General features: G+C 47.7%; 1 protein-coding gene across 13 annotated transcripts in view; it reads left to right on the top strand.

The window, feature by feature from the left end:
• Positions 1 to 25,868, top strand: part of KCNMA1 (potassium calcium-activated channel subfamily M alpha 1) — a 1,925,602-nt gene that overhangs the window by 1,784,052 nt on the left and 115,682 nt on the right. For all 13 annotated transcript variants that reach the window (XM_069610985.1, XM_069610992.1, XM_069610991.1 and 10 more), the window contains 3 exons: positions 13,970 to 14,164; positions 20,946 to 21,064; positions 23,994 to 24,218. In XM_069610985.1, coding sequence (XP_069467086.1) covers positions 13,970 to 14,164; positions 20,946 to 21,064; positions 23,994 to 24,218 — 539 coding nt within the window. The remainder of the gene's footprint in view (positions 1 to 13,969; positions 14,165 to 20,945; positions 21,065 to 23,993; positions 24,219 to 25,868) is intronic.

The following is a 25,868-nucleotide window of genomic DNA, read 5'->3' as shown; positions in this document are numbered from 1 at the left end:
ATTCGCATGCAGGATATATATTCATGTGCCCGCAGGATAGGCATTCACTCTCATGCAGCTTATGAATGTATTCACATGACGTATGTGTATTTACTCACATGCAGGGTATTTATCCAATGCCATAGACACAGCAGAAATATTGTACTACACAGAAATGCAAAGGTGAAAACAATGCATGTGTCACCGTGAGCATGAAAGAAGTGCCACGGGGGCTTCATTTCCTCGCCCTGGTGGGGTTTTCTAAGTATCAGACTTTCAGCACATATGCAATGGTGAGACTTTTAAGCACTATAATTCAAACAAAATAGGACATTTGAGACAGGGTTTCAAGATTGCAGGTCAAATTTAATATACAATATACATACATAAAAATAAAAAAACACTTGAGCAGACTACAGTTGAAACCACTACTACCAATTTATGGCGAGTGCAGAAGTGAAGTACCTGCGTGGTGCATCGACTCTATTTTTATACAATTTGAGCCTGCACCAACACAGTTGGTTCATCATTCATTCACAAAAGATGATAAAATACAAACATGTTTAGCATATATACTCCACAAATTGACCAATGCTTATCTAATCTCAAGTGGGTATGACAAACTATGTTTTTCGCAGATGATCTATTAAAATAAAGGAAAATCCCGAATCAGTGCCTTTAGGGAGTTTAGTGTAATTCACAAGCTCCAGACCCTCTGGTCATTGAAGAGGCACTCAATTCTCACAAAGGGCAAAATTTGCCGCTGGATTTCTAAATGTGAAGCAAAAATATTTTACATTTCAAATTCTGCAAAGGATGCTTTTACATTTAGCAAAATGTGCATTCTGACAGTGCAATGTGTCACACAGAAGCAATGGCGATTATTCTTACAAAGCGGTGTCTACAATCTAAAAAGCCCCCTCAAAACATTTACACAGAAAAATTACAAGCAGGTGATTCTGGAGTGTGGGCACAATACCATTCGTAGCCACGGGAAGGGGTTTGGCGTCAACATCGGCCATCTTGTGTTTCAGTGAGTGGAGCTGGGTTTTCCAGTTTTTCCTTGTCTAATCCAGCATTAGATGCACAATCAATACAGACTGTTCTGAAACACAAGATTCTGGGCACATGTGCTCTCATATCCAAATGAAGGGGCAGCAAATGGCGCATCAGGTTACAGAAACTTTGCACCGGTGCAAGTGCACATTTGCATGATATTAGCATTAAGGCAAACACTGCCCTAGGGCACACAATTTATGGGGCAGTATCACAAAAATGTTTCACTGGTACACATGAATTTAGTAATCACTCAAAAATAACTCATTTTCCACCAGGGCAATGTATACCCTCATCCTAGTGCCTTCCTCAGGTGCTAATTGCACTTACACTAGTTCACATTTTCAGTTATACCGATCTTTCATTCAAAATATTTTTTTGAACCAGGGCAATGATATTAGCACTCGGGCTAATTTTGCCTTTGTTTGAAAATGCACTGAAAGAATCGTTTTTTTGCCAAATGGCAATGTTTGCCCGGTTGGTAATACTGTGCAAAATTGTGCTTGCACTGGTGCAACGTCTCTGTAATCGGGCCCCAGGTTGCTGCTCTGCAACAATCCTGCAAGCCTTACTGCTTTCTCATGAACTCTTGCTTAATACAGAGGCGAATTTAAAAGCAGGTCTGCCCGTGCAGTAGTCTAGGCCAAATTATGAATCCCCTTCAGCACAGTTAGGTGAATCTTAAAGGAGGATTTTAATGTTATTATATCCAATATAGCACAGACATCCTTGGCGTATGACTCCTGAATCGTCTTGCCCCAAGTAAAATCAAGTTGTATTACTTAATGTCTGTATAAGTATCAGGTTCCCTTATTGCCTCTTCGACATTTGGAATTGTTAGAAAAACTGGATTAAAAAAAAAAAAATACTAATCCCCATTAGAACATTTGGGGTAATATCAAAAGTACAATTGTAAGTCTTATTTTATCAAACACATCACAGGCCTCCCAGACCCATGCCTCCATAATTGTCCTGCCCCATTGTAAACCTTGTTTTCTTTTGTTATTGCGGGTATGTTAGTTCGGCATTTAGCATTGGTTTGAAAACAAGTAATTTCTGCGTGCTTGATTTAGGGTGGGAGTTTGTGAGATCAGGAGTCAAATCCTAAAAACATAAGTGGTGGGACATATTTACATACCAATTGAATGTGGTGTCACCAGTAATTTGCATATCAAGGCGCCCTCTGACCAATGGGTGGGGACTCCTGGAAAAAGTGGGAGACTCCGTCCACTCGCGTGTACCCTCCACTTGAGCCCTGGGTAAAATCAAGACTATTGCCCATATTGCCCACTTTGTTATGTGCAAATATGCAAATAAGTTGTCTATTAAAAAAAAATCTCAAAAGCATTGTGTCCCTTATTGGGGCACAGACCTTGGCACAGCGGCCTCCATCTTCTAGCCCTTACTTGCGACATGCCGAGATAGGAATTTCCTGGTTGGCTTACTCACTAAATAATGCAATTCACGTAAACGCCAATTGGGGATTATGGATGTCAAATTACCTTAACGTTTATGCTGGTATATTGTTCAGGACAGTAGCTGATAGGCTGGAGGGGTTTGTGAGCCTTGAGACCAGACATTTCCTTGTTTACCCATCAATGGCCCCCGAAGGCCATCACCAGCTCTTTGATGATCTGGAAAACGACAAAACGAGCATGTTACTACAGTCTGAATGTAGGCTTCTTAATCAACTCGATTGGCTCCTAATAATTGTATGTCTCTACATGCCCTTTTTCTGCAGAGGTGTAATTTGGGGAACTCTGGATATTTCCTGGTAGGCCTCTGCACCTTGGCCCTCTTTTGTGTCGTAACTTATTTTAGTTCCAAATTTTCTCATATGAAAAGAGTTGGGCTTGCTGAAAATTTGTAATGTGGGGCCACTTTGAAAAGTAGTTCCAGGACCTCTTTTGGTTCCCAGTCCACCCTTGAACTTGAGCTCCCTAAGGGTTTAGGGGCATGTGTGCCAACCTGTTTGGCAATCAGGAGAGGGGCACCCAAGACATCTGTGCTTTAAATTCACCCTCACTGTCAAAGAAACAGTGCACAGGTGCAGCAGGGCAGTGAAATCACAATAGGCATTGAGTTGTTTAAAGTTCACCTCCACCTGCCATTCTACATAACAAATATATGGGTTTTATAGAATGCACCATCCCCTAAAGAAAATTTTAGATAATAAAGGGGAAATGCTTAATGACCATTGTTAGGAAAGATTTCATATTTGAATGTAATTTTCCCTCCATGTGGCAACCCCCAAACTTTTTGCTGCTGTTTTACACCCTGATCTAAACTTTGCCAGAGAAGCACAGCCCTCCGCCGCACTCCTCTGGGCTTTCGCTCAATTCTTATGGGGAAACTGACATGCCCTTAAGACAGTCAGTACTGGGAGACTTTGTTTCCCTTAGTCCTTTCCTCATGTTGTAGCTCTTGCGCAACATGTAACAAGAGTGCAATGTAACTTACTTTACCGCACTCTTGGGTCACTAGTCATTCCAAAGGCCCTAGAAACTCTCGCTGGACTTATAATGAGCTGGGCAGGTGAGCCACAGACAGGACTGGTATCAGCTATCATTTATCTTATGTTTAGAACCCTTTTTTGCCATATTATCCGCACTTACCGCGTTTGGCACGAATAGGTGGCCTGGCTCCAAAATGGCCATGCCTCGCGGTTCTTTGTCCTGTCCTTTGGCCATCTTGCCCCTTCACCTTCCCCAGGTCGAGCCGACCCGGGTCAGTCCTTATTTGGTCATGCACTTTCCCGCGAAACCCAAAGCGTTTGCGAGCTTCTGCATGCCTTGTGTGTGTGTGGGCTGGGATGTCTGTTCCCAATACACATCTTGGGTGCCAGAGAGTCTGGAGGGTCCTGAATGCCTGGGACCACTGTGGTCTGTGATTGATCCACGTATGGAGTGAGTGTTTGTGAGCAGATCTCCCATTGGGTCCTTTCCGTTTTGGCGCGAAGGGAACTTTGGATAAGAGGAGGCCGAAAACACCACTACCATGTCGATCTCCTCCTGAGTTCACACCGAACAAGGGATAAGGAGCCCAGTATCCTGCAACAAGAAGCCGAGTCGAGGAACCGCTGGTGACCCGCTGGAAGGTTTGGCACCCTTAGCCCGCTGTCGTCCTGCGAGACCCCTCTGCATCTGATCGCCCTAGAAAGTCTTCAAAGGCGCTTCAACCCATTGGAATAGTGGGACCAACTATTCTCGGCACCTTCATCAAACCCTGCAAGTAAGCCTCTTTGAAAGTGTCCCTGGGCCAACCAGTGGGCTGACCAGCTTACACGGGACGTTTGCTCTGTCACCGCCGTGGTTTCTGGGAAGCCCTTGAAATTTGGCCTGCTGCTAGCTCTGTGTCCACGGCACCCTCACGCCGAATTTTGTACACTTGGCATTCCCAGGTCTGAAGTGAGACGAGTGCGCCCGGACCATAGTAAACGCAGTTGCCGTGTTGCCCTGCTGTGGTAACGACCTGTGCAAGTTTGCTGCATTTGTGACCCCCTCGACCCTGAATCCTGCTACCGCGTAATCTACACGGTGTTGAGACCTCCTGATTGTCGCATCCAAACCTGCCAGCAACGTGAACTTAACTGGCGAAGTCTGGGTCTGCCTGCGTCGGGGACCGGTGAGTAGTCCATACCCCAACCAGTGGCCCCTAGCGCAGGAACCCATTTCTTTTCTACCGATGTTGCGAAATAGCGGATCCCTCCCGCACTCTCACCCTGCCTCTGCCCGCAAGTGGAGGTCTTGCTTGAGTAGTGGGGACTTGTTCTTCATTGCTTCATCCACCTTCCTGAACTGTCAGAGACCCTTGAAGAGACCCTATTTTGTCCATTTGCACAAGCGCGTGCATGTACTATTGAGCTTAAGGCTCCTCTCTTCGTAGGGCTTGGACTGCCTCCTAGTTAGGTGTATTTCTGATGTCGAACTGGGTCTAACGATTACTTGCACTGCCTGTTTTCCTCCCCATCTAGGTGGTCTACATATTTCGTGCTTCTAACTCCTTAGACCCCTCGGTCTTGTATATATATTGTATTGATTGTGATGTGTTGGTTTACTTTAGTATTATTGTGATTCTTTGCTATGGTCGATGCTACAAAGGCCTTGTAATAAATGTGTCTATATTTTTAATATAACACCTGTCTGGAGTAATTTGTAAGTGTCCTTGCTTTGTGTGCTCATTGAGGTCTTTCAGTCACCCTCACCCCTCTCGAGACGTAGGGCCTCATTACACGTTGAGCGCTAAAAATCTCAAATCACCGGCATGACGCTCTTAACGTGTCCGCCCTCACAAAAGGGCGCTAATAGCGTACCATTATGAGTACGCGGACACAAGCATAGTGCCATGCCGGTAATGACCCTACCGCCATGCCGCTAAAGACCCCAAAAAGTCTCTTACCGCCTTCGACGAAAGTGCAGATAGCACCTCTTCCCTCAAGCTGCATGCAAATAGTGGTCACCGCTATTAGCAGTGATCGTTAAATTGCAGAACCGGAAATAGCGTCATCGCACAGGAACGGGAAAGAGCATGGCGGCCATCTTTAAAAACACAATCCATTGCCATGCTCGGCCCCTCGACCTGTTTGGAGTAGCTTGCAGTTGGAAATCATCAGGGACACCCTCAACATGCCCATGTCATTGAAAAAAACCACTGACCGGCAGAGGAAAGAAAAAAAATTCTCCTCAGAGGAGCTTATCATGCTGACCCAGACCCTAGCTGACAATGCTGCCGTGGTCTTTGCCTACGACATGCGGAGGGAGACTCTCATGAAAAAAAAGGTGATCTGGGCTGAGGTTGCATTAAAAGTCAGTGCTGTGGGCACCACCACCCGCAAAGTGCGTGAGTGCCGAAAGAGGTGGGATGACCTGAGACTCCGGGTGAGAAGCATCCTTGCCGAAAACCACCAAATTGCCACAGCAGGTGGATCTGGGTCGCCCATAAAACTTAAAGAATGGGAGGAGACATGCGCCAAACCACATTGGCGTGGAATGCATAGAGGGAGTCGGCACGATGGAGCATGGCGTGGCAACCACTTCAGATGGAGGTGAGTGTACACATGAAAGCATGCAATGTGAATCTACTGGTCCCCTCAAATGTGAGCCCAGAATCACCTCATGGATGGGCAAACATCCAAACATGCCTCACACCCTGCCCATGTCAGTGTCAGACCCAAACACACACACATGCACACATCACCAGAGACAAGTGCCACACACAACCATGCATGGATGAGCCACTGCACTGACACATCACCTGCATCCTTTACAATGTAGTACAAATGCCCACAACTGCATCATTGATGTATACTGCATTAAGTACATTGAACCGTAACCAGTAACATCCCCCTTCTTGTCCCCGACAGGCTCACATACAGACAGTGGGGATGCTGGCAATGCATTACTAGCACCCCCTGCGCATAAGAAACAAAGGGCTTTGGACACAGAGGACACCCCCACAACCTCAAGTGACAAAGGCAGAAGGGTCCATAAGCAGAGTGCGAAACATTGTTGGAGCGCCACTTCCAAGCCACAAGTTGCTACACCACCAACAGCTGCCCCACCTCTGGTGGTTAACCCACCACCACCGATCCCGGCCACAGAGGGCCCACCCTCAGCTCCACCTAGTTCAGCAGGAGAGGCGGCAGCAACTGCCCCACTATCAGATGTGGAGTACCCCACCGACATCCACATGGAGATGCACACCCCAACCCCCCTTGAGCCCCCGAGCCATCACCTCAGCACACACCTGGGTCCAATGTCACTTGCGATGAGAACATTGGAGCTTTTAGTAGCCCCCCGGTGGCTTCATCTGTTGACCTGGTCCCATCACAGGCCACAGCAGCCACACCACCAGGACCCAACACTGCCCTCGACCTGGCCAGCATCAGCCAGCGGCAACAAGAAATAACTGTGCTGGTTGGGCAGCATGTTGAGGAGGCTGCCGTCTCAGGGCAGGCATCACGGAGACAGCAAGGCACTCAAGGGAGGGGATGGAGGCATGTACAGACAGGCTGTGTGGGAGATCATCCGAGTCAGGGAGGTCCTACCACGGATAGCGGACGCATTGGACCGCTAATTCCCACCACCACCAGGACAGTCTGCCACATCCTCATCTGCCAGTTCGAGGCAGACAAGCCCCCTCCGCCGCTCCTCACGCACCACCAGGCACACCTCTAGTCAGCCTCCCAATGCTGGTGTTGGCAATGGCCAATAGTGAGTGCATGGTGAAGCCTCCGCGTGCATGGCTGGAGGGAAGCATTGTGCAAGACACATGTGGAACTGTTTTGGGGGGTGGGGGGAAGGGTGTTATGGGAATGTTGTGGGGGTTGGGGGGAAGGGTGTTATGGGACTGTTGTGGGGGGTGGGGGGAAGGGTGTTATGGGACTGTTCTGGGGGGTGGGGGGAAGGGTGTTATGGGACTGTTGTGGGGAGGGAGGGAAAGGGTGGTGGGATGTTTGGGGACATGCACATTTTCTTCTTTACGTTCCTTAATACACTGGTGTTTGATCAAAACACAGGCTTGTACTTCATCATTGTGTATGTGTATTTTATTGACGCCATGGTCCATTGTGCGCTTCCAAACAGACACCAGCGCACTACTACCCATATCCATGTGACAGTACGAAACCATGTTACTCAGAATATTTGGTTGATCAGATGCTGTTTCACAGCACGTCCCTCCTGGCCATCCCCTCTTGCATGACCTACATCCCCTTCACCTCCGCCCTCATCACCATCATGATCAGGTGCTTCTATTTCAACGTCAGGGGGCAGTGGCACATTCCGTCTGATACACATATTGTGCAGCATGACACATGCCATGGTGATCTTGGCCACCTTCTCATGGCCATACAACAGAGCGCCACCAGACCTGCTAATGCACCTAAACCGTGTCTTCAAAAGGCCAAAAGTCTGCTCGATCACAATGCGGGTACGGGTATGTGCACGATTGTATTCATCTTCGTGCCTGTTCTGTGGGTTCCGTACAGGGGTGAGCAGCCACCTCTTCAGGGGATAGCCGGCATCACCTGTATGGGGGGACGAATGGGGTCCTGTTACTGTTCAACTCAAGAGCGGCCTGTTCATATCACACAAATGGACTTTGCATTGTGATTGAAGTACACAATTAACAGCATACATACAGATGGTCTGTGTGACTGCAATGTGCAAAGGTGAGCTCGACCATGCAAGTAGACATGCCCCATGAATGCCTCCAACAGTAATTGACATGTCCTGGGTGAGGCCAGGTCTCAGGTGTCCCTGGGCCCAGGCAGATTTGGTACCACCTACTGGTGTGATGCTATTCCAACATTGATGTTCTCATTCTGAGAGGCATCACTTCAGTGGTGCTATAGGTGTGTGGTGCTATGCTATGGCTAGGGGTGATCCCTTTGCATGCTTTCAAGGGCACATTGCATTATTGTTGTTGTGCTGGACTAATTCTGTATGACTATCTTGACGGCATGTATGACATTTGTGTATTTGGTGCTGTGGAATGTAGTGCACTGTGGATGTGGATGGATGTATAAGGTTTGTAGAACTGGATTGTCATCTATGTTGTGTAGCTTATACTTGCATGTCCGTTCATCTGAAGTACGTTGCGTGCTTCCAAGATGGACATTGGCGTACATCTGTATGTGCATTCGTCCGACGGACGACAAGCTACACCTATTTCGAGTATGTATCTCTGCCCCCCCAATCACACCCAGTTGGAGTATGTATCTCCCCCCCATCACACTGACATGTGCTTGTCCTGCAACTCACCAAGTAGCCACGAACGTTGTCCGGCTTGTCGCTCCATGTAGAGTGGGATAGTGGAGTTCCGCAGGACCATCGAATCATGGGTTAATCCGGGGAAACGGGCACAACAATGTGTGATTACCTTGTTGGCATCACATACCATTTGGACATTGATGGAGTGGAATTGCTTCCTATTTCGGTAGACTACTTCATTGTGATGTGGTACAACCAATTCCACATGGGTACAGTCGATGGCCTCGATGCAACTTGGGATGCCTACCAGTGAATAGAAGCCAACTTTGGTGTTTGCAATCTCCTGGGCAGTCCGTGGCATGAATATGTGTTCAGGTGCTTGCTTCAGGAGGGCATCGAGTACCTGGTTCAGCGTGCGTGAGAATACTGGTTGTGAGATGCCATGCATCTGGCCCACTGTATGCTGGTAGGTGCCTGTGGCAAGGAAGTGGAGCACAGTCACCACCTTGAGTAGAGGGAGGTTGGCAGTTCTGATGTCTATGAGGCTCACAATGTCGTTTTGTATCATGTCCACGATGCTGGTATCCCAGTCCAGACCGTACAGGGTGTGTATATGCTCTGGGGTTAGATTGAATGGACTGGCTCTGATCCTGGGGATTGGTGGGTGCCTCTGTGGTATGATTAGGTGCCGTGGTGGTGCTTGCTGTGGCTGTCTTGCCCTCCTCCTCCTCCTCCTGCGTCTCCTCTGTGTTGCCTGTTGTTGTTGCTGCTGCGCTGCAATCATGTCCTCCAGCCCATGTAATGCTGCAAGTATTGGAACCATCTTGGAGTGGGAAGGGGTGTGGTGTGCTCCTTTTGGGCTGCCACAGTCTCCATTGTCTCCACCTATGCTGATTGTGTCCACCTGTGGCAGGTGGGAACACTGCTCAGTTCTCTTAACGGGTGGTTCGCGATGGCGGTATTAGCGCCATGGCGGTAGGGGGTTTTGGGGGCTTTACCATGCTGCTATTAGCATGTCCGCTCGCCTTGTAATGCTGTGCTAATAGCGGCATGGCGTTATTTACGGGATGGAGGGTCGCGCGCATGCGGACTGTCCGCTATTAGTGGCACCATACTTAGCGGTGCCGCTAATTGCAGTGAGCTGGGTCGTAATTAGCATGGGGATTTAACGTTACCGGTATTCCATTACCGGTAACGTTAAATCCCTACTGCCTACCGTGTAATGAGGCCCTTAGTCTTGACCGCTACCATCGCTACCCTGATTGGTCTGGCTTGTCCAGAGGTTACCCTGTTCCAAGAAACTAGGCTGGCCTTCTGAACCTCTGCCCCTTCAGGTCAGAGTTCAGAAATCCATCTTAACAACCATGGGGAAGAGCTCCAGTAGGCATTAAATTCTTTTGATTAGTTCAACAATAATTCCCCACCCTCGTGCACAGATGTAACAATAAACATATGCAGGCGGTTTTCCTTTCTCTCGACGGTAGGCAACATTTATGGCAAAAATGATGTCCATCTCCTTAGGTAATGCGGTATTGTGTAATAGTGCGCAATCCTGGGGTTTCACCACACATCATGCAGAACTATTTAATTTATTTACCACCTTTGTGGATCTATGAATGGCACTAGTGTAGCGCTTCAGCAACAACACTATTGTCAATTAAGAGCACAAGTGAATATACTCCATAATGGACACCCTGTATAGTGCTTTGAGCTCAAACAACATTGTATGTTGGCGCAGCTGTGAAGGCACTCTATGGACAGTACTGACGGCCAGGGAACACAAAGGCATAGCTATTCGCTTGCACCCTGAAGAAATCGCCGCAACCACAGCGGCAATGCGGTATTGATTCTACCGAGACCCACACTGTAAAGTAGCAGGGAGGCAACCAACTGGAGGATGCTTTAGAGGATTGTGAACAAGACCACACTGTAAAGTGGCAGGGAGGCTACCAACTAGAGGATGCTTTAGAGGATTGTGAACAGGCCCACACTGTAAAGTAGCAGGGAGGCAACCAACTAGAGGATGCTTTAGAGGATTGTGAACAGGCCCACACTGTAAATTGGCTGGGAGGTATGCAAGTAGAGGTTGCCTTAGAGAACTGTTAACAGGCCCACACTGTAAAGTGGCATGGAGCCATCCAACTAGAGGATGCTTCAGAGGATTGTGAAAACCCTCACTGTTAAGTGGAATTGAGGCAACCAACTAGAGGATACTTTAGAGGATTGTGAACAGGCCCACACTGTAAAGTGGCAGGGAGGCAACCAACTAGAGGATGCTTTAGAGGATTGTGAACAGGCCCACACTGTAAAGTGGCATGGAGGCATCCAACTAGAGGATGCTTTAGAAGATTGTGACTACCCTCACTGTTAAGTGGCTGGGAGGCATCCAAATAGAGGTTGCTTTAGAGGATTGTTAACAGGTCCACACTGTAAAGTGGCAGGGAGGCATCCAACTAGAGGATGCTTTAGAGGATTGTTAACATGCCCACACTGTAAAGTGGCATGGAGGCATCCAACTAGAGGATGCTTTAGAGGATTGTGAAAACCCTCACTGCAGCAGGCAAAACTCTCTTCCTGTAACAGGAGGATAGCTCAGCAGCAAGGTGCTTGCCTTGGAAGCAAAACGACACAGAGCAACACAGGTTTGATCCCCGGATCCGTGTTTAGAAACCTCTGGGTATTAAGCCTGCTATAAATAACCTATCATATCATCATATCATATCACATATCGTCTTACTCTTCTGTCCTCTCCCATAAACCAACTCCTCTTCAGTCATCTATCAGTCAGTGTGCCAGTCCACTCACTGCCAACAGATCCCAGATCAGTCATGAGGCTATACCCAGGCTAACGCCAAAGTTTTCCCTCCCTTGGTAGGCTTCTCTACAGTAAACCATGCAATAACAATATAGGATGTGACTGTATTTGTACAATGAGGGCTCCCACTGCAAGCTAAAGGGGTTGTGGGGGGGTTGGAAACTCCTAATTCTGGGACTTCTTTTTCTTCTTACCAGATATTCTCATCACACCTGGCTCTAGTCACCAATAACTTCATTGGCTTGTCAGGGAGTCTGGGCAGGCTTGATTTGACAATCTGTCAAATACGTAGCCTCACCTAGAGTGTGCCACGTTCATTTGGAACGTATACATCTCAGATGCTGCCACCTTCTTCCACTTATTTTCACACCCACTTCCAGCTCCAGCCAATGTCGTTTCAGCACTTGTTAGCATGATTCAGATATCACCTTTAACAGTCAAATTCACATAAGTAGGGCAGTGTATGATTCCTCTCTGAGTCCAGTTCTGAATCCAACACATCTGCATCATTCTCCTTAATCGGATACCCCTCCTTTTTCTAGAGCAGGAGTTTACACCCTTTGGCTTAACAGATGTTTTGGACTACAATTCCCATCAGCCCTCCCTGATAATCAATGATTAGAGATCATGGGAGTCGTCCAAAAATATCTAGAGAGCCGCTGATTGCAGAACCCAGTTCTAAAGCCTGATTTGCTGATTTAAAAGCTCATATATTTTAAACACTCAATTTATGAAACTTGTGTTCTTATCCAGAAGAGTGGGAGATTCAAGAATTCCCAGGAGACCCTGTTGGCACATGTTTTTATGTGTATGCAATGATTTCATGCACCAGATTAAATCTTCTTTAATGGAAGGCTTTTCAGTGGTGCTTCCTCCCCCGTTTCATTTGGCACTCCTATCACAGTCAGCAAAGGCCCCGTAGGCTGTCTGTTTGAGCACACAGGCCCCAGCTCAATGGTCCCATTCTGTTGTATTTCCGAGATATAATTGGGGAAAGTGGGGCCATGCCAGTCACACTGAGTTACATACACACTCTGAGGCAAACCTGGGGTCTTAATGACGTGCATAAGTCTCGGATGTATTTTTCAAAGCATTCCTCGTTTTCTGCTCCCTGCGGGAAGAACACCGTTTAAAATAAATGTGAAAGCACAGTGAGAAACAAAGTGCCCCATTACATATACGAACAACACGGTGACCGTGGCGATTTATTAGGACGACCTAAATCATAGGAAACTGCCCCACTGGCACGATTCTCGCTAGCCCTCCTGCCCCCCTCACACACACGACCACCCCCGCCCAAGACCGAATGCAACTTCACTAGCCGGAGCTCATTTAACAACAAAAAAAAACTGACGTCTGACAGACTCTTTTAAAATGAGGTGGCAGCGCCAGTGATTGCAGCATACAAGCCCTATCTGAAAAGAGAGTCAAGAAATGCGAAGTGGCATTGGTCGAATTTGAATTTCTGCCCGACTTCTCCCCGGGGGCCGCCGTGTCCTCCTTCCCTTTCACCTGTCACGAGGCCGGGGCCGGAAGCACTCGCGCGACGCGGCCCTGCGCTGCGCCGTCCTGCGTGGCCTCCACGCTGCTTGACGTCTGAGGTGGTTAAGTTTACCCAGCTGGACCGACATGTTTTTAAATGAACTTGAAAGTCATTGGCTGTGGCATGGAATTAATATTTAAACCGGCCATTGTTGTGCAAGGCCAACGAGACGCTGATAAGATGTCGGCGCTGAACAAACCTATCCTAATAAACCGCTCTTACCCTATACCCTGGAGTTTTGTAAAAGGGCCACCAGGAGCCCAGGCTCATCATACATTTATCCAAGATGAAGTCCCAATGTTTAATTGATACGAGCCGCTGTCTGTGCGCCGTCAGGTCCAGTAATGAGATGTTTAGTGCAGCACTTTGGCTGAACTGCCAGAGTCCGGCTCCTGTAATCAGGGATGACATATCCGCACGCAAGCGGCTCCCACGCCAATTGGTGACAAGCAGAAGCCGCATTTCAGGCCGCCGCGAGCTTCAAATGCGGCCTGAGTCGTACAATTACACCTCCTAAAGCGTCTGATCAGGCGAGAAACGCCAAAGTCATCGCTTCTCTGCCAGTGCAAATTACCAGGGAACATAAATCATTCACATTTTTTTTGTTCTATAATAAAAAATGGGCTGGAATCTGTGTTTTAAAGAAAGGATCTTGAGCAAAGGCTTAATGGGATAGAAGAAAATAGAGTAATTGGAGGCTGCTGTCTTTTCCCTTCCAGGGTAAAATGATTTGAGGAGACAGCTGCGAAGTTGGAAATGCAGGAAGCCAGAAAAGTTGTAATTTGGATGTCGGTGGTTGAGCCATTAATGGTGTTTGCTCTAAGAGTTCTCAGTCTTTCTTTTCCCCCCCCTCCATCTCTGCAGACGTACTTCAATGACAACATCCTCACACTCATACGGACGCTTGTAACCGGTGGGGCCACGCCGGAGCTGGAGGCGCTGATTGCCGAGGAGAACGCCTTGAGAGGGGGATACAGCACGCCGCAGACGCTTGCAAACAGGGACCGCTGTCGAGTGGCGCAGTTGGCTCTCTATGATGGACCATTCGCAGACCTTGGGGTAAGTGCCATGGAGGGAAGAGATCGCAATGCGCTATTCCCATTGGTCTTCCGTTTGTAGGGATCAATGGTGGGGACAGAATTGGTGGCAATGGATGAGATATTCATTAGTCAACACCAGCTGGGATGGCAATTCACCACTCTGCCAAACTGACGACTCAAATACAAGTATCATGTCTGAATCGGTTGTGGCACCGGCAGAGTGAGTACCCCCAGGGAATCCGCTTTTCGAAGGGCACATAGGACTTATCTCAGATGAAAGTTCTAGAGCAGGGGTAGCCAACCTCTCACACAACAGAGGTTTTGGCCTGCAACTCCCACAGCCCTACACCACTGAGTGCAGGATGACAGGATGGCTAGCCATGTTCTAGAGCATTTAAACATTGTCACGCCCTGCCTGCTTATGATACCTCTGGGTTTGACCCTGCCAATACTGAGCAGCAGAATAGGGAACAAATGTAAAGAAGCCCCGGAAGAAGCGACGAGAGGCCTGCAAGAAGCACTCTACCAGCACCCACACTCAAGATAACCACAGCTTGAACCAGGGAACAAAAGACAAATGGTGGCAAGAGTCGATCAATGGGTCTCCATTAAGACAACAAGAAAGGGCGTTACCTAACTAATTTGGAGAGATGGTGGTTTTAATTTAAAGAATATTCTATACCAAAATTTAAGGAGGGCGCTGACAAAACAAGTGTCATTGGGAGCACAAGAGAAGCTAAAGATGAATGCCACTGATGAACTGGCTGGGGGGTGGACGGAGAAGAAATGAAGCATCAGAGGGGTTAACTGTAGACAATGTGTGGGCATCCAAGTCTCAATAAATATATGGTGATTGAAACAGTGAAATCTCTATCCAGGGGGCATCCTTCCTGCTCATCCTCTCCAAGATGAATGCGTGACAACTGAGTATTGCTCTCTAGCATCCAATCACATGTATCCTTTGGCCTCCTGAAGAGTAGGGGATGCGCAGCGCACTCCTCGTGCTCAAGACAGACTTCCTGACTCTGCACAGATTCTCCCCATCACACAAAGCCATGTCTGACATGATTAGGACTGACAGCAAGCAGCGCTGGACGGCCTTACCTAAGAAATGATGGTGGGATGCCTTCCTCTTCGCTGATGCAGGGAGACTGTACCATATAACATGGAGGCTTTTGGGGGGGTGTGGGGGTTATAGGTCTGAAATGCCCACATGGCACTTTTCATAGACTTTTGTTTGCATCAGTTTACAGGCTGGATGCACTGAAGCATCAATAGCTAAGAGCAAGTAGTTCCCCTGTCCTTGAACAGCAGGCCTAATCCAGGGGCAGTCCCTGTCTATGACCCAGGATCTCTCTGTCACACCAGGAATGGTTGAGTTTTCCATTGTGAAGAAATAAGACTGTTCGACTGGGGGCCCTGAAACAGCATCACAGGTCAAAGGTAACACATGCAAGAGATCAATACAGGTATATGAGGATTGCCCAATGTAAGTTTTCCCCAGTTGGACAACAGCGTTTTTTCACACCAGGCCCCAACATTCTGTAAAAGCCCCCCAAAAATATTTGAAAAAGGAAACATGAAAATCTAATGATCTTTAGGGAAAGAATTGTGACTATTTTTGTAAAAATTTAATATACTCTCTAGCGACAGTCAGTGGTGGAGTCACGAGATTGCCTATGCGCACCATGTACTATATAAGCGTACGTACTCGCTCTAGTACTATTGCACAATTAAATCTAATGCTGCAATATTAGTCACACATCTCCACTGATAAGTTGCAAATGGAGAGAGCAATGTGGACCAGGCCCAATTTTGCGCGGTCCTTCTCAACTGTACTGCAAACCTCTAGCCAGTGTAAGCCACATGTTCCTCCATGTCACAGGACTAATGTCCCTCACACACCTGCAGCCTGAGTGAATCCGGAGGTGCAAGAATTGCTGGCATGGAAAATGAGTATTTCTAAGCCATGCCTTTGTTTATAGAATGGGCAGGTTCCTTGTGGGGCAAAGCCAGTGTGTAATAACTGTGCACAGCCCTCTATGCAAACCTAGTCTCAGAACCCTGGTTCCATGTGATAACGTCCCTGCAAAAAGGCAGTGTGGCAAAAGATTCACTGCAAAAAGGCCGTGGTTTGCGGAAACATTATCACTGTGAACCCGCGGGGGACACCCCTGCAACCCGTTTAAAAACATTTTTAGTTTTTTTTTGTTTTCCTCAAGAGGAGTGGGGGACAGCCCCACTCCCCTTACAAATGGTCACCATATATAATGTCGCCACAGCCTTTTCCCGCCGACTATATGTATGGTGACGATTTGTGTGACGATAATATTACCGGATACCAGAACCCCTGCTTCTATCCCTTAAGGAGAAGGAGGGACTGTGAGCCCCAGAACCAGAGATGTGGCTGAAGGCCAGACAAACCGTACGTATCTGAAAGTGTTGCCGAGAAGTCTCTTAGAACAGTCTGCATCATCAAGGAGCCCTCAGCGCTGCCGTGGGCCTCCTTTAAGCAGCTTGTGTGTCACTGCATGCTTCCCTTACAATGCCAAAGTGTGTCTTTGTAGCAGACTGTGTGACACCACCGATTCACCATTGCTGCTGATGTGCCTGTTGTGCACCTTTTAAGTGACATCATGTGACCCCTCCGGTGCTACATTACCTCTTGTGATCAGTTTAAGTGATGCTGTGTCTTTTGTTTGCGGTCGATGTGGCTGTGCACCACCTGTGCATGTCTCAGTCCCAGTTCCATTGAGTTCCTGTTTCTTTCAGAACCGGCCAAAATGACCAAGCTTAAAAGCCCGAATGCGTGATTTGGCTGAATTTTGGCCGTTTGAAAATTCTGAGTGGCCGAAAAGTTTGACCAAATCACGCATTCAGTGCTGGGGGTTACGGGGGTGCCCCATGCACCATTGCTCACTATATTTTGAGCAGAAGTTGCGGGGGTGTTCCCCGCAGCCATCCCTCCAAAACAAAACAACAAAAAAAAGGAACCTGCTGCGCCGGTTCCGATCACGGAAGTGAAAGGGAACAGACGCTGCAGGGACATAAGGTAAGTAAGGGTGTAGGGGTTTGGTGGGGTGTGGTGTGGTGGGGGTGCGGGTGGGGGCGGAGGCCAAGTTGTAATGTTCAGGGGAGAAAAGTCTGAAGATTATTTCGAAAAAATAATCTTCGGTCTTTTCTCCCCCAAACATTTGGATTGCAGGCTTTCAACCCCGACACGTTTCTTTCTGCATTTCCAGGACTTCTCTGTTAATCACCCAGATCCACAAGACACTCTGCTTCCACGCAGTGTCTTTCGTTTATTGACGCTAATCTTTTCCTACCATTAAAGATTTTAATTAACACCGGGACAGGCTGTCAACGTGGCCAGAAAAGTACAGTCAGACATGCAAAATTGTTACCTCCAAACTGTGAACATCACACCTTCTTAATCATCTGTTTGTTGAGCCTACATTTCTCTTAATTTGTGCGCTTCGTTCTGCACATCCCCAGAGCTGTTTTGCAATTAAAATGTGGTCTTCTCTGGCTCATTATCTCCTCAGCTTCTCAGGGGCATCATTCTGCTGCCGCCAACCGTCAGGGCGGGCACAGTGAAAAAGTGTGCTTTGCCTGAGGGTTCCTGAGCTGGCAAAACCTGCGCACTGGACTGTGTCCAAGGACTGCCTGCAGGAAGAAGGGAGTTCCAGATTAAGTCTTTGGGAACGTGTTCTATTCAGGAATCTCATTCTCACAATGTAACTTCCATGCGATTCCCATTGGTGAATTTCTCCTGGGATGAACTTTCTTGTAAGGGGTGTAGCCATCTCTACTGGTGGATTTGCTCCTCTTGAGGTTCAGCTTAGTCTGGCCACTGGCATTCTGGAAACCATTATGGGTGGGAGATGATGGCCAGACCTTCTTTGGCCTTATAGGGCACAGGAGGCAAGGGCGATACCTCTGCCCTGTACCAGTAGTGAGCTCATTGCCTAGCACAAGAAAGAGAGAGGCAGCATAGGTACCCAAGAGGAGGAATACTTAGCTTTCAGACAGAAGGGAAAAACCCACAGGTCAATGGTCCTCTATGGGTTTGGTCTGGTATTAGGAATAGGTTCTGATTGTTACTGAGAGAGTGGAGAAACGAAGTGCCACAGAACATATGAAGAATCGGTGCCACTTAGATTCACGGATCCAGAGGAGAAACAGAAAGGTGTCTTCATCAGAGGCAAAAGTTAACCCAGAAAGCATGAGGGTGTAATAGGAAAAAGGGCGCAGGCAAGCAAGAGTGTTCCAGAGGAAAAGGGACACAGGCAAGCTTGTGGGTAAAAGAGGAAAAGGAACAAATTCAGCAGAAACCCCAAGAGGGTTAACTCTGAAAATAGGGTGCTGCAGAAAACGAAAATCCTAGAAGAGCCAGTAATCAGCAGACCAGGAGGAGCCGTACGGGATCAGAAGGACATGGGTACAGGCTGAAGGAGAAGCCGAGCAGCGAGGAAACCGGAGGAACTTGGAACAGGAGACGAGTATCCCAATGTTTTGGTGGAGCTACCCAGAAGCATTGCGATGCCCTGAGTATGTGCGCACCATGTAGTTTGTGCCCCTGCGTCCTCATTGCTCCTGAATGATTGCATTAGCGGAAATAGACATGCAGCCATCTTGGATTGGGTCCTTCTCCTCCCCTTTCACCTTTGCCCAAATCCACTCGGTGAAGCTGCAGTCGAGTGTTGTGCCCACTCTAATTTCATTTTAAGAAAGTGTTGCATTCTTTAAAGAGGAACTAAAAATTAATAAGACATCCCACTTTCCTCTTTTGGGCATTAAAACAGGCTACATATACCAACAGTGTGAAGAGACAACCTAGAGATTGTATTAAAATAATCCCTATTTCTGGTATATCGTGTCCAAAAAGTATGTTGGCCTTGAGCAGTAAGGTGATGGTACCTGCTGTCCATGCTCCAAACCTGTCACTCATTCACTGAATGCAAAAGACCACTCCTTTTTTGGGGGTGCTCTATGCTGCAGGTTGTCATACCTTTTGTTAGACCAACAAAGGCTGTACATTAGTATTTTGACATTTGAAACCACACGGCCCCAGAGCAATATGCAGCTGGCAATCACTGCACAAACCCAGCAGGTGCAAGCGCAGGGCATCCTGTCAGATTGATGTGTAAACTGCAGGTAGTCTCAAGTTGCAGGTGAGTCTGTTATGCCTTAATGCCTGTATGTGCAACATGCAATAAGTCCACCCACTAGCACTGGTTCTCTAGCAGGGCGTGCCTGTCTTTGGCACCACAAATAGGGTTGCTACATGTGGGGTGCAGAGTAGACGTACACATTGCAAATCTGGTCAGGTTGAAAGTGACAACATGGTTCTATGAATGAAATAGCAAAAATCCTTTCAACAGTTTTGCCAATCGTATGACTTGGGGTTTCTCAAACTCTGCAGGGTGGTCATTTTCTTGCCAACATTTCTCCCGAAGCTGTGCACGGTGATCAGCCCCTGGATAGACATGCGGTTGTAGACTTTCTAATACGTATGTCGCAATAGGCCGGTCCGTCACTGTCATGACTACATAAGCAGACTAGTCAGGGGCTGCTTCCCAAAGGCCGCTTATTCTATTGTGAGCAGAACAGTAGCCTTGCGTGCCTTTCTTTCTGTAGGACCTTTTGCATTTGCGTTCATAAGTAGACAGACACTCTGCTTTGTCTACCATCTTCCTACCCCAGCACCCACTGCCCACACAAGGCATGGACAGGAGCCTCACCAAGCTGCAGGCCTTTGATTTCTAGCAATGTCCCTCTGGCACTTTCCTCGGCCAGTCTGCCTAATTGAGCAGGTGGATCTCACCGTCCGCTCGCCAGCCCTGGAGGGCGGCTGCCACCCATAGTTCCTGTTATTCACTCACTTCATGTAAGTTTACAAAATGCAGGTATTTAATGTCCAATTCACTTGTCGCAGAGAAGTGGGGTCAGAAAAGAAGCAGCTCATTTGGCATTAGCACCACCCATCAGCCTAACAATGCCTCCAAAAATGTAATGTCATTAAATGTGCAATGGAAAAGAGTAGCACACAGCTGAAAGTGGAAGGACTTCAGTCTCCCTGGGAAGGGTGTTCCTCGCTTGGTTATCTGATGAAGACCCATCGGTGCTCCACCCAGCACAGATTGCAAAATAAGCCCCACTCTATTGGCTGCCTCCTAGAGAAGTGTTCCAAAAGGTGATTATGAATGGCACTGAGGGTGATTAAACGCTTATGAAGTGCACTTACATGCAATGCTTATATCTGTGCCACACACACTGAAGGCAAAAGGACAGAGTGTTAAGAATCTGTGTTTTTCAGGAGGGATGCCTTGGGGTTTCATGAGGAACTCTGGCCCTTTTTAGTTTTGGCTGATTGGCGGTGCTTGTAGTCATTTGCAAGATAGAGGGCTGAGAAAGTCCACAGGACTAACTACTGCATTTGGAACACCCTATGCTGTCTGTATCCTTATGCTAGCAAATTAGTAACTTTCATTAGGATTATTACAGCATGGAAAGCTGTGGATGACATGCTCCCTGGGGCTTGGTGTGCCCTTGCAGCATACCGAGTGGCGGTCCACTGCAATTGGGAAGTTATTCTTTTCATTTACAACTCAGCTTCACAACAGCTAATGATGGCAAATGCCAATACAGTGCTACACAAAAGCCCAAACTATTTACTTTGTCCTATCCGATTTGCACTGGGCCACAGGTCTGAGGAGGAGCAAGGGGGTGAGGCAGATATATGGGAGGAATGCATTTCTGCTAGTAACATACAGCTGCACTTTTCTTGTCTTTTCCAGGATGGTGGATGCTACGGCGACTTGTACTGCAAAGCACTGAAAACCTACAACATGCTGTGCTTTGGAATCTACAGATTGCGAGATGCACATTTAAGTGCACCACATCAATGCACTAAACGGTATGTCAGTGCCTACATGTTGCGTGTGGGGTAGACATGCATGTAGACACCCTGTTTCGATGTCGCTGTGTTGTGATGCAGCTGAAAAGACTCAAAGTGTAGCTCATAACCTTAAGGTCATGAAAATGTTGCGTTATGTTGATTTATACCACGGACCGCTACCACCAAAGGGCAGTCTCCAGGCGCTCACGTGGGTAGGCAAGAGAAGTGGGCGGTGTGTATTAGTGGGGATAGGATGATAGAATATGTTCAGAATCAGGAGGAACCGGCATCTGTGAGTGTTGTCTTGCATGTGAGAGTTGGCTCGGGAGGCCCCGTGTGTTGTAACCGTATGGGTAAGACTCAGTGCCCCGGATGTGTGCTAGTGTTTGTGTTGGGTGTGTGTGTGTCGCATGATGTTAGGTGGGGTTTGCGGTCGTGCGCACTGGTTAGTTGTGTCCATAAATGGTCCAGAGTCTTGGATGGCTGTTAGGTGTATGGATATGTTGTGTTGGTGTGCATTTGGGTAGTGTTGATGGATTTATGGACTATGTGCAAGGGTGTTCCCTCTATTGTTGTTTCCAGAGTCTCAGAGAGTTGGTAGGGTGCGAACATTAGATTTTTTTCTCAGTGTGTTTATGCATAGTGTGGCTAGCCCCTAGTCATGTGTAGCAGCGTTGGTTATGTTGAAGAAGCAGGAAAGGGGGGAGTAGGTTAGTAAGTCGGTCAGTATGACGATGCCTCTGGCATAAAATTGCGGAAGCAGAGAAAACAACTTCATATAAAGCCCCAAGTCTATAATGATCCCATAGTACTACTCTCCCTCTGGGTGTTGCATTCGGACATGAACAACTTTCATAAAGAAGGATTTTTCCTAGTAAGGCATTTGTTGTATGTAACTGTGTCCTGTGCAGGAAAGAGGTGGAAGGAACTGGTGGTTGGCCCCATCAATCGGACCTTTCAGCTTATAGTGATTCTGGTCTCACAACAAAAAAGCACACCATTTGCCATTTTTAAATGTCCTACAACACTTTTGAAATGCAGCTAAAAGACAAACACAATATTATTTTACCCATCAGTCACTTATCGTCATCAGTCTAATAGACAAATCCATGTCAATTTTTGATATCCCAGGCACCAGCGCCCTCCAGCCCCATGCGACACTTAAATGAAGGAACTCCCTGTGTGAGAGATTGTTTTCAATCTGCAGACACAATAAGAACATTGGAGATGCAATTCTATATGTTTAGTAGCTACCTATAAGTATTTTAATGAAGCATATATGCTGCAAAATCATCCTATTTGTCATGTAATATTTATTGCTGCAAAAATAGAAATCAATGGTACTATATTCTGTGGTGTGGAAACAATGCGTTGAACCACATATTAGCTCTATGCACCTGTCAGAGGGTTCCATGTGAAAGAAGCGGTGAACAGGCTTCATGTTAGCAGCTCCATCTATAGGTGAGTGGCATCAGTTGCTCTACACCCATGCTGAAGGTTTCAGTTTAGAGGATGGAGGATGCTGCTGCCAGAAATGGGTGGGTGTCTGGTGGCAGAGGACTCACAGTCGGCATCGGGTCTTTGGAGGTTATTTGCAGAGTTCAGGAGGCAGCAGCTTAATGTGATTTGATTGACGGTGGTGAGGAAGTAGCCATGGACTAATGAGCTTTGATTGTTGGAGGTTAAAGGGCAGCACCGTGCTGAGATCCGATTTGCAGAGTTAAGGCAGCAGTGGGCTGATGCAGTTCCATTTGTGGGCGGTCGAACCCTGGTGATCGGCATGGTCTGCACTCGGTACTCAGCAGCGGGGTGGTGAGCTTTCATGTACAATGGCCAGGAGATTGCAGCAAATTTGAGATGGGATTGGTGGAGGCGAGCATGCAGAGGTGGCTTTAGCAGCGGCAAGGGTTCCTTTGCAGATCTGTGCACGTGCTTCAGCAGCGGTTCGATGAATTGCAGAGTTGAGGCGGTAGCAGCAGTTGATGTGTACTGATTGGCGCCATAAATAATATCGAAGATATGTGTCTTGTAGACCGATAACAGATGTTGAGAAGATAGCAGTAGCGTAATGAGCTTTAATTGGTGGGCTGGTGAGGCAGCCACATGATGAGATTTGTTTTGCAGAGTTTAGGAAGCAAGATATGATACATTTGTTTATGATGATGTAGCAAACACCCAACGACGCGCCCCAGGACCCTAGCTATCATCTGGTGAGGTTTGATTGGCAGAGGTGATGAGACAGCTGCAACTTGACGAGATTTGACTGGTAGTGGTGAGAAGCAGCAGCGGCATGGTCAATTTGGTGACGATGAGAAGGCGTTATGAAGTGTGGATTGCAGTTCTGGCAGGGGAATCGGCAATGAGCTGATGTGTGTGATGTGTTGAGCATGCACCGTCATCTTGGCGTGTTTTGGAGGTTTGTAAAAATGGTTTCGCATATATGCCCTGTTGCTGAATGATGAGATGGATGTCTCTACAATGTGTTTTCCATGCTGGGGGAGGGGTACTATTGGTAAATGAAGCGATTGCCAGGAGGTGTCTGTTTTAGCCTCTGACTGGTTCCTGGGGTATCTTGCTGCATGGCTCATGGGAACAGGGAAGGTGGCCTCAATGAATACCAGGTACTTTGTCCCTGCTGGGTAAGTGCGTTCTAGGGAAAGGGAGCTTCCATAGTCTGACTGGGTCTGGGTCTGGGGACTCATAGTCCCCGATGACAGAGAAGGTGGCCTCACTGAAATACATGAAGGTATCTGGATTCTGTAACTAGCAGCCGTCTCTGTTCCCATGTTCTGGCTGTGTGGAGGGTAAGGAGTGTTCTGGCAAAGAGACGGGATACGGACTGCTCCTAGAACATGCTGCATCATCAAAGGGGAACATTGTCATACCCCGAGTCCTTGCAAATGCTTCTGTCTATGCTGACATCTGTACGTGTCTTCTCCCTTCCTAGCTACGTGATCACAAACCCTCCCTACGAGTTTGAGATGGTGCCGACGGACCTGATCTTCTGTTTGATGCAGTTTGACCACAACGCCGGCCAGTCGCGGGCCAGCCTCTCCCATTCGTCCCATTCCTCCCACTCTTCCAGCAAGAAGAGCTCCTCCGTCCACTCCATCCCAGCGTCAGCGAACCGACAGAACCGCAGCAAGGCCAGGGACTCGCGAGACAAACAGAAGTATGTGCAAGAGGAGAGGCTCTGAAGGGCCACGTTCCCCCCGCTGTGTGTGAGACTCTTCCCACCATCCATCCATCCATCCTCCCCAGTTGGTGTTTCCAGTCATAACATTTATCCTTCCTCCTCCCTGTGCTTTTCCTACCGTTGGAGTTTCCATTTTCAGTTTTATTTAATTTGTTTAGTGCTAACGTTCATATGTACAGATTGCATGGGTTTTTCATTTTTATTTCACTGCCATAAAACCCTTAAAAAGCTGCTGATGCCTCCAGGGGGAAAAACTTTGACTCACATCAGAACGCTCAGAACAGAAGTCCATTCTTGTCTTGTCTGAAAAGACGCCCCTGAAGAAGCACCGCGTCTGGTGCTGGAGGGGATTACCCCTGCTTGTCGTGAACTCTTGGTTTTTCCCACTGACTAGGAAACTATAATCCCTGAGACAGAGGGGTATCAATCACCGGACCCCGAAACATGGCCATGGTTGACTAGGAGGAACGTCTTCTGTTTTTTTGGAGGCTATTGCCCGCAGAGACCCCTGTAAATAAATCAAATGTTCGATATTTCTGTAATCCGCTTGATGCTGCCGGACTGCCCCTTGAAGCCGTTTCGGGTGGAACGGAAAGCAGCGGGTATTTACCGTAGGAGCCTCAATGGAAGTTAATGTTCCTCAAACTGTGTTGGGGTGGTGTGCCGAAACCACAGCTGGACCGATAAAAGAGCATGGTGGCAGCGTCCTGTGAGGGGGTGTGTCCAAGTAAGCATGCAACATGTGACATATCAAAGTTCTTTCCCCTCGAGAATCTGCAGCTCTTTAGGCACAACAGCAAGGAAGCAAACGGGGCCAAAATATACCTGTATAAAAACAAGAAAAAATGCCAAAAAAGAATTCAAAGCAGATATATTGATAGAAACCATAACTCACAGCAAGAGTTTCTCTCCACACTCAGAGATATGCTTGCCTCTTAGGAACTGTTCTTTTTTTTGTACACAGGAACATTGAAGGAGTGTGTGGTATTTGCCTTGGTGAGGGAGGCAGGGGCTCTGCTCTTTTGTAACTTTTTTTTTTACTAGTCTCACTTAAAGTGACTTCCATTCCTGTAAAGTACTGTAATATGTGCAAGCGCCTTCACAATACAACAGTCGACTGTAAGCGTTCCCAGTTTATCTGAAAACACTGTAAGTATGACTGATGAAAAGCTCGGAGTCCTGGAGGTAGAGCTATGGGCCTCCACTGGGCCTACCTTGGTACTAAAGTCAGGTGCCGGACCAAGAAGGCTCTTCTGGTTGAGGTACTGCAACGAGAGCGACAGCCGCTTCTGAATGTCTCTACAGCGCCCTTCCGTCATACAAAGGGCCCGCTTCCACATGCTCCCTGGGCACCGGTGGCCCTTCGGTGGCTGGACCATGGGACAGACTTGTGGCTTCCCAATATGAAAGGACCTTCCCCTACTTTCTGGAGTGCAGCCTATGTTGCCTGAAGCTAGAGGTTACCCTTTGGCATTTGAGTGAAGCTCCACACAAGTATGTTTGCTCCAAGCAATCTCCGTACACGAATCCTACGAACGCACCAGGGGTCCGCAACCTGTGGCTTGAGAATCTAATACACATTGGAAACGCAAAATGCATATTCTGTGGTTTTCTTGCATCCTCCTA

Source organism: Ambystoma mexicanum, chromosome 8, assembly GCF_040938575.1.
Source record: "Ambystoma mexicanum isolate Mex_15411 chromosome 8, UKY_AmexF1_1, whole genome shotgun sequence".
Lineage (NCBI taxonomy): Eukaryota > Metazoa > Chordata > Amphibia > Caudata > Ambystomatidae > Ambystoma > Ambystoma mexicanum.
The sequence above is the reverse complement of the archived record's forward strand: the minus strand, read 5'-3'. Positions and strand labels throughout refer to the sequence as shown.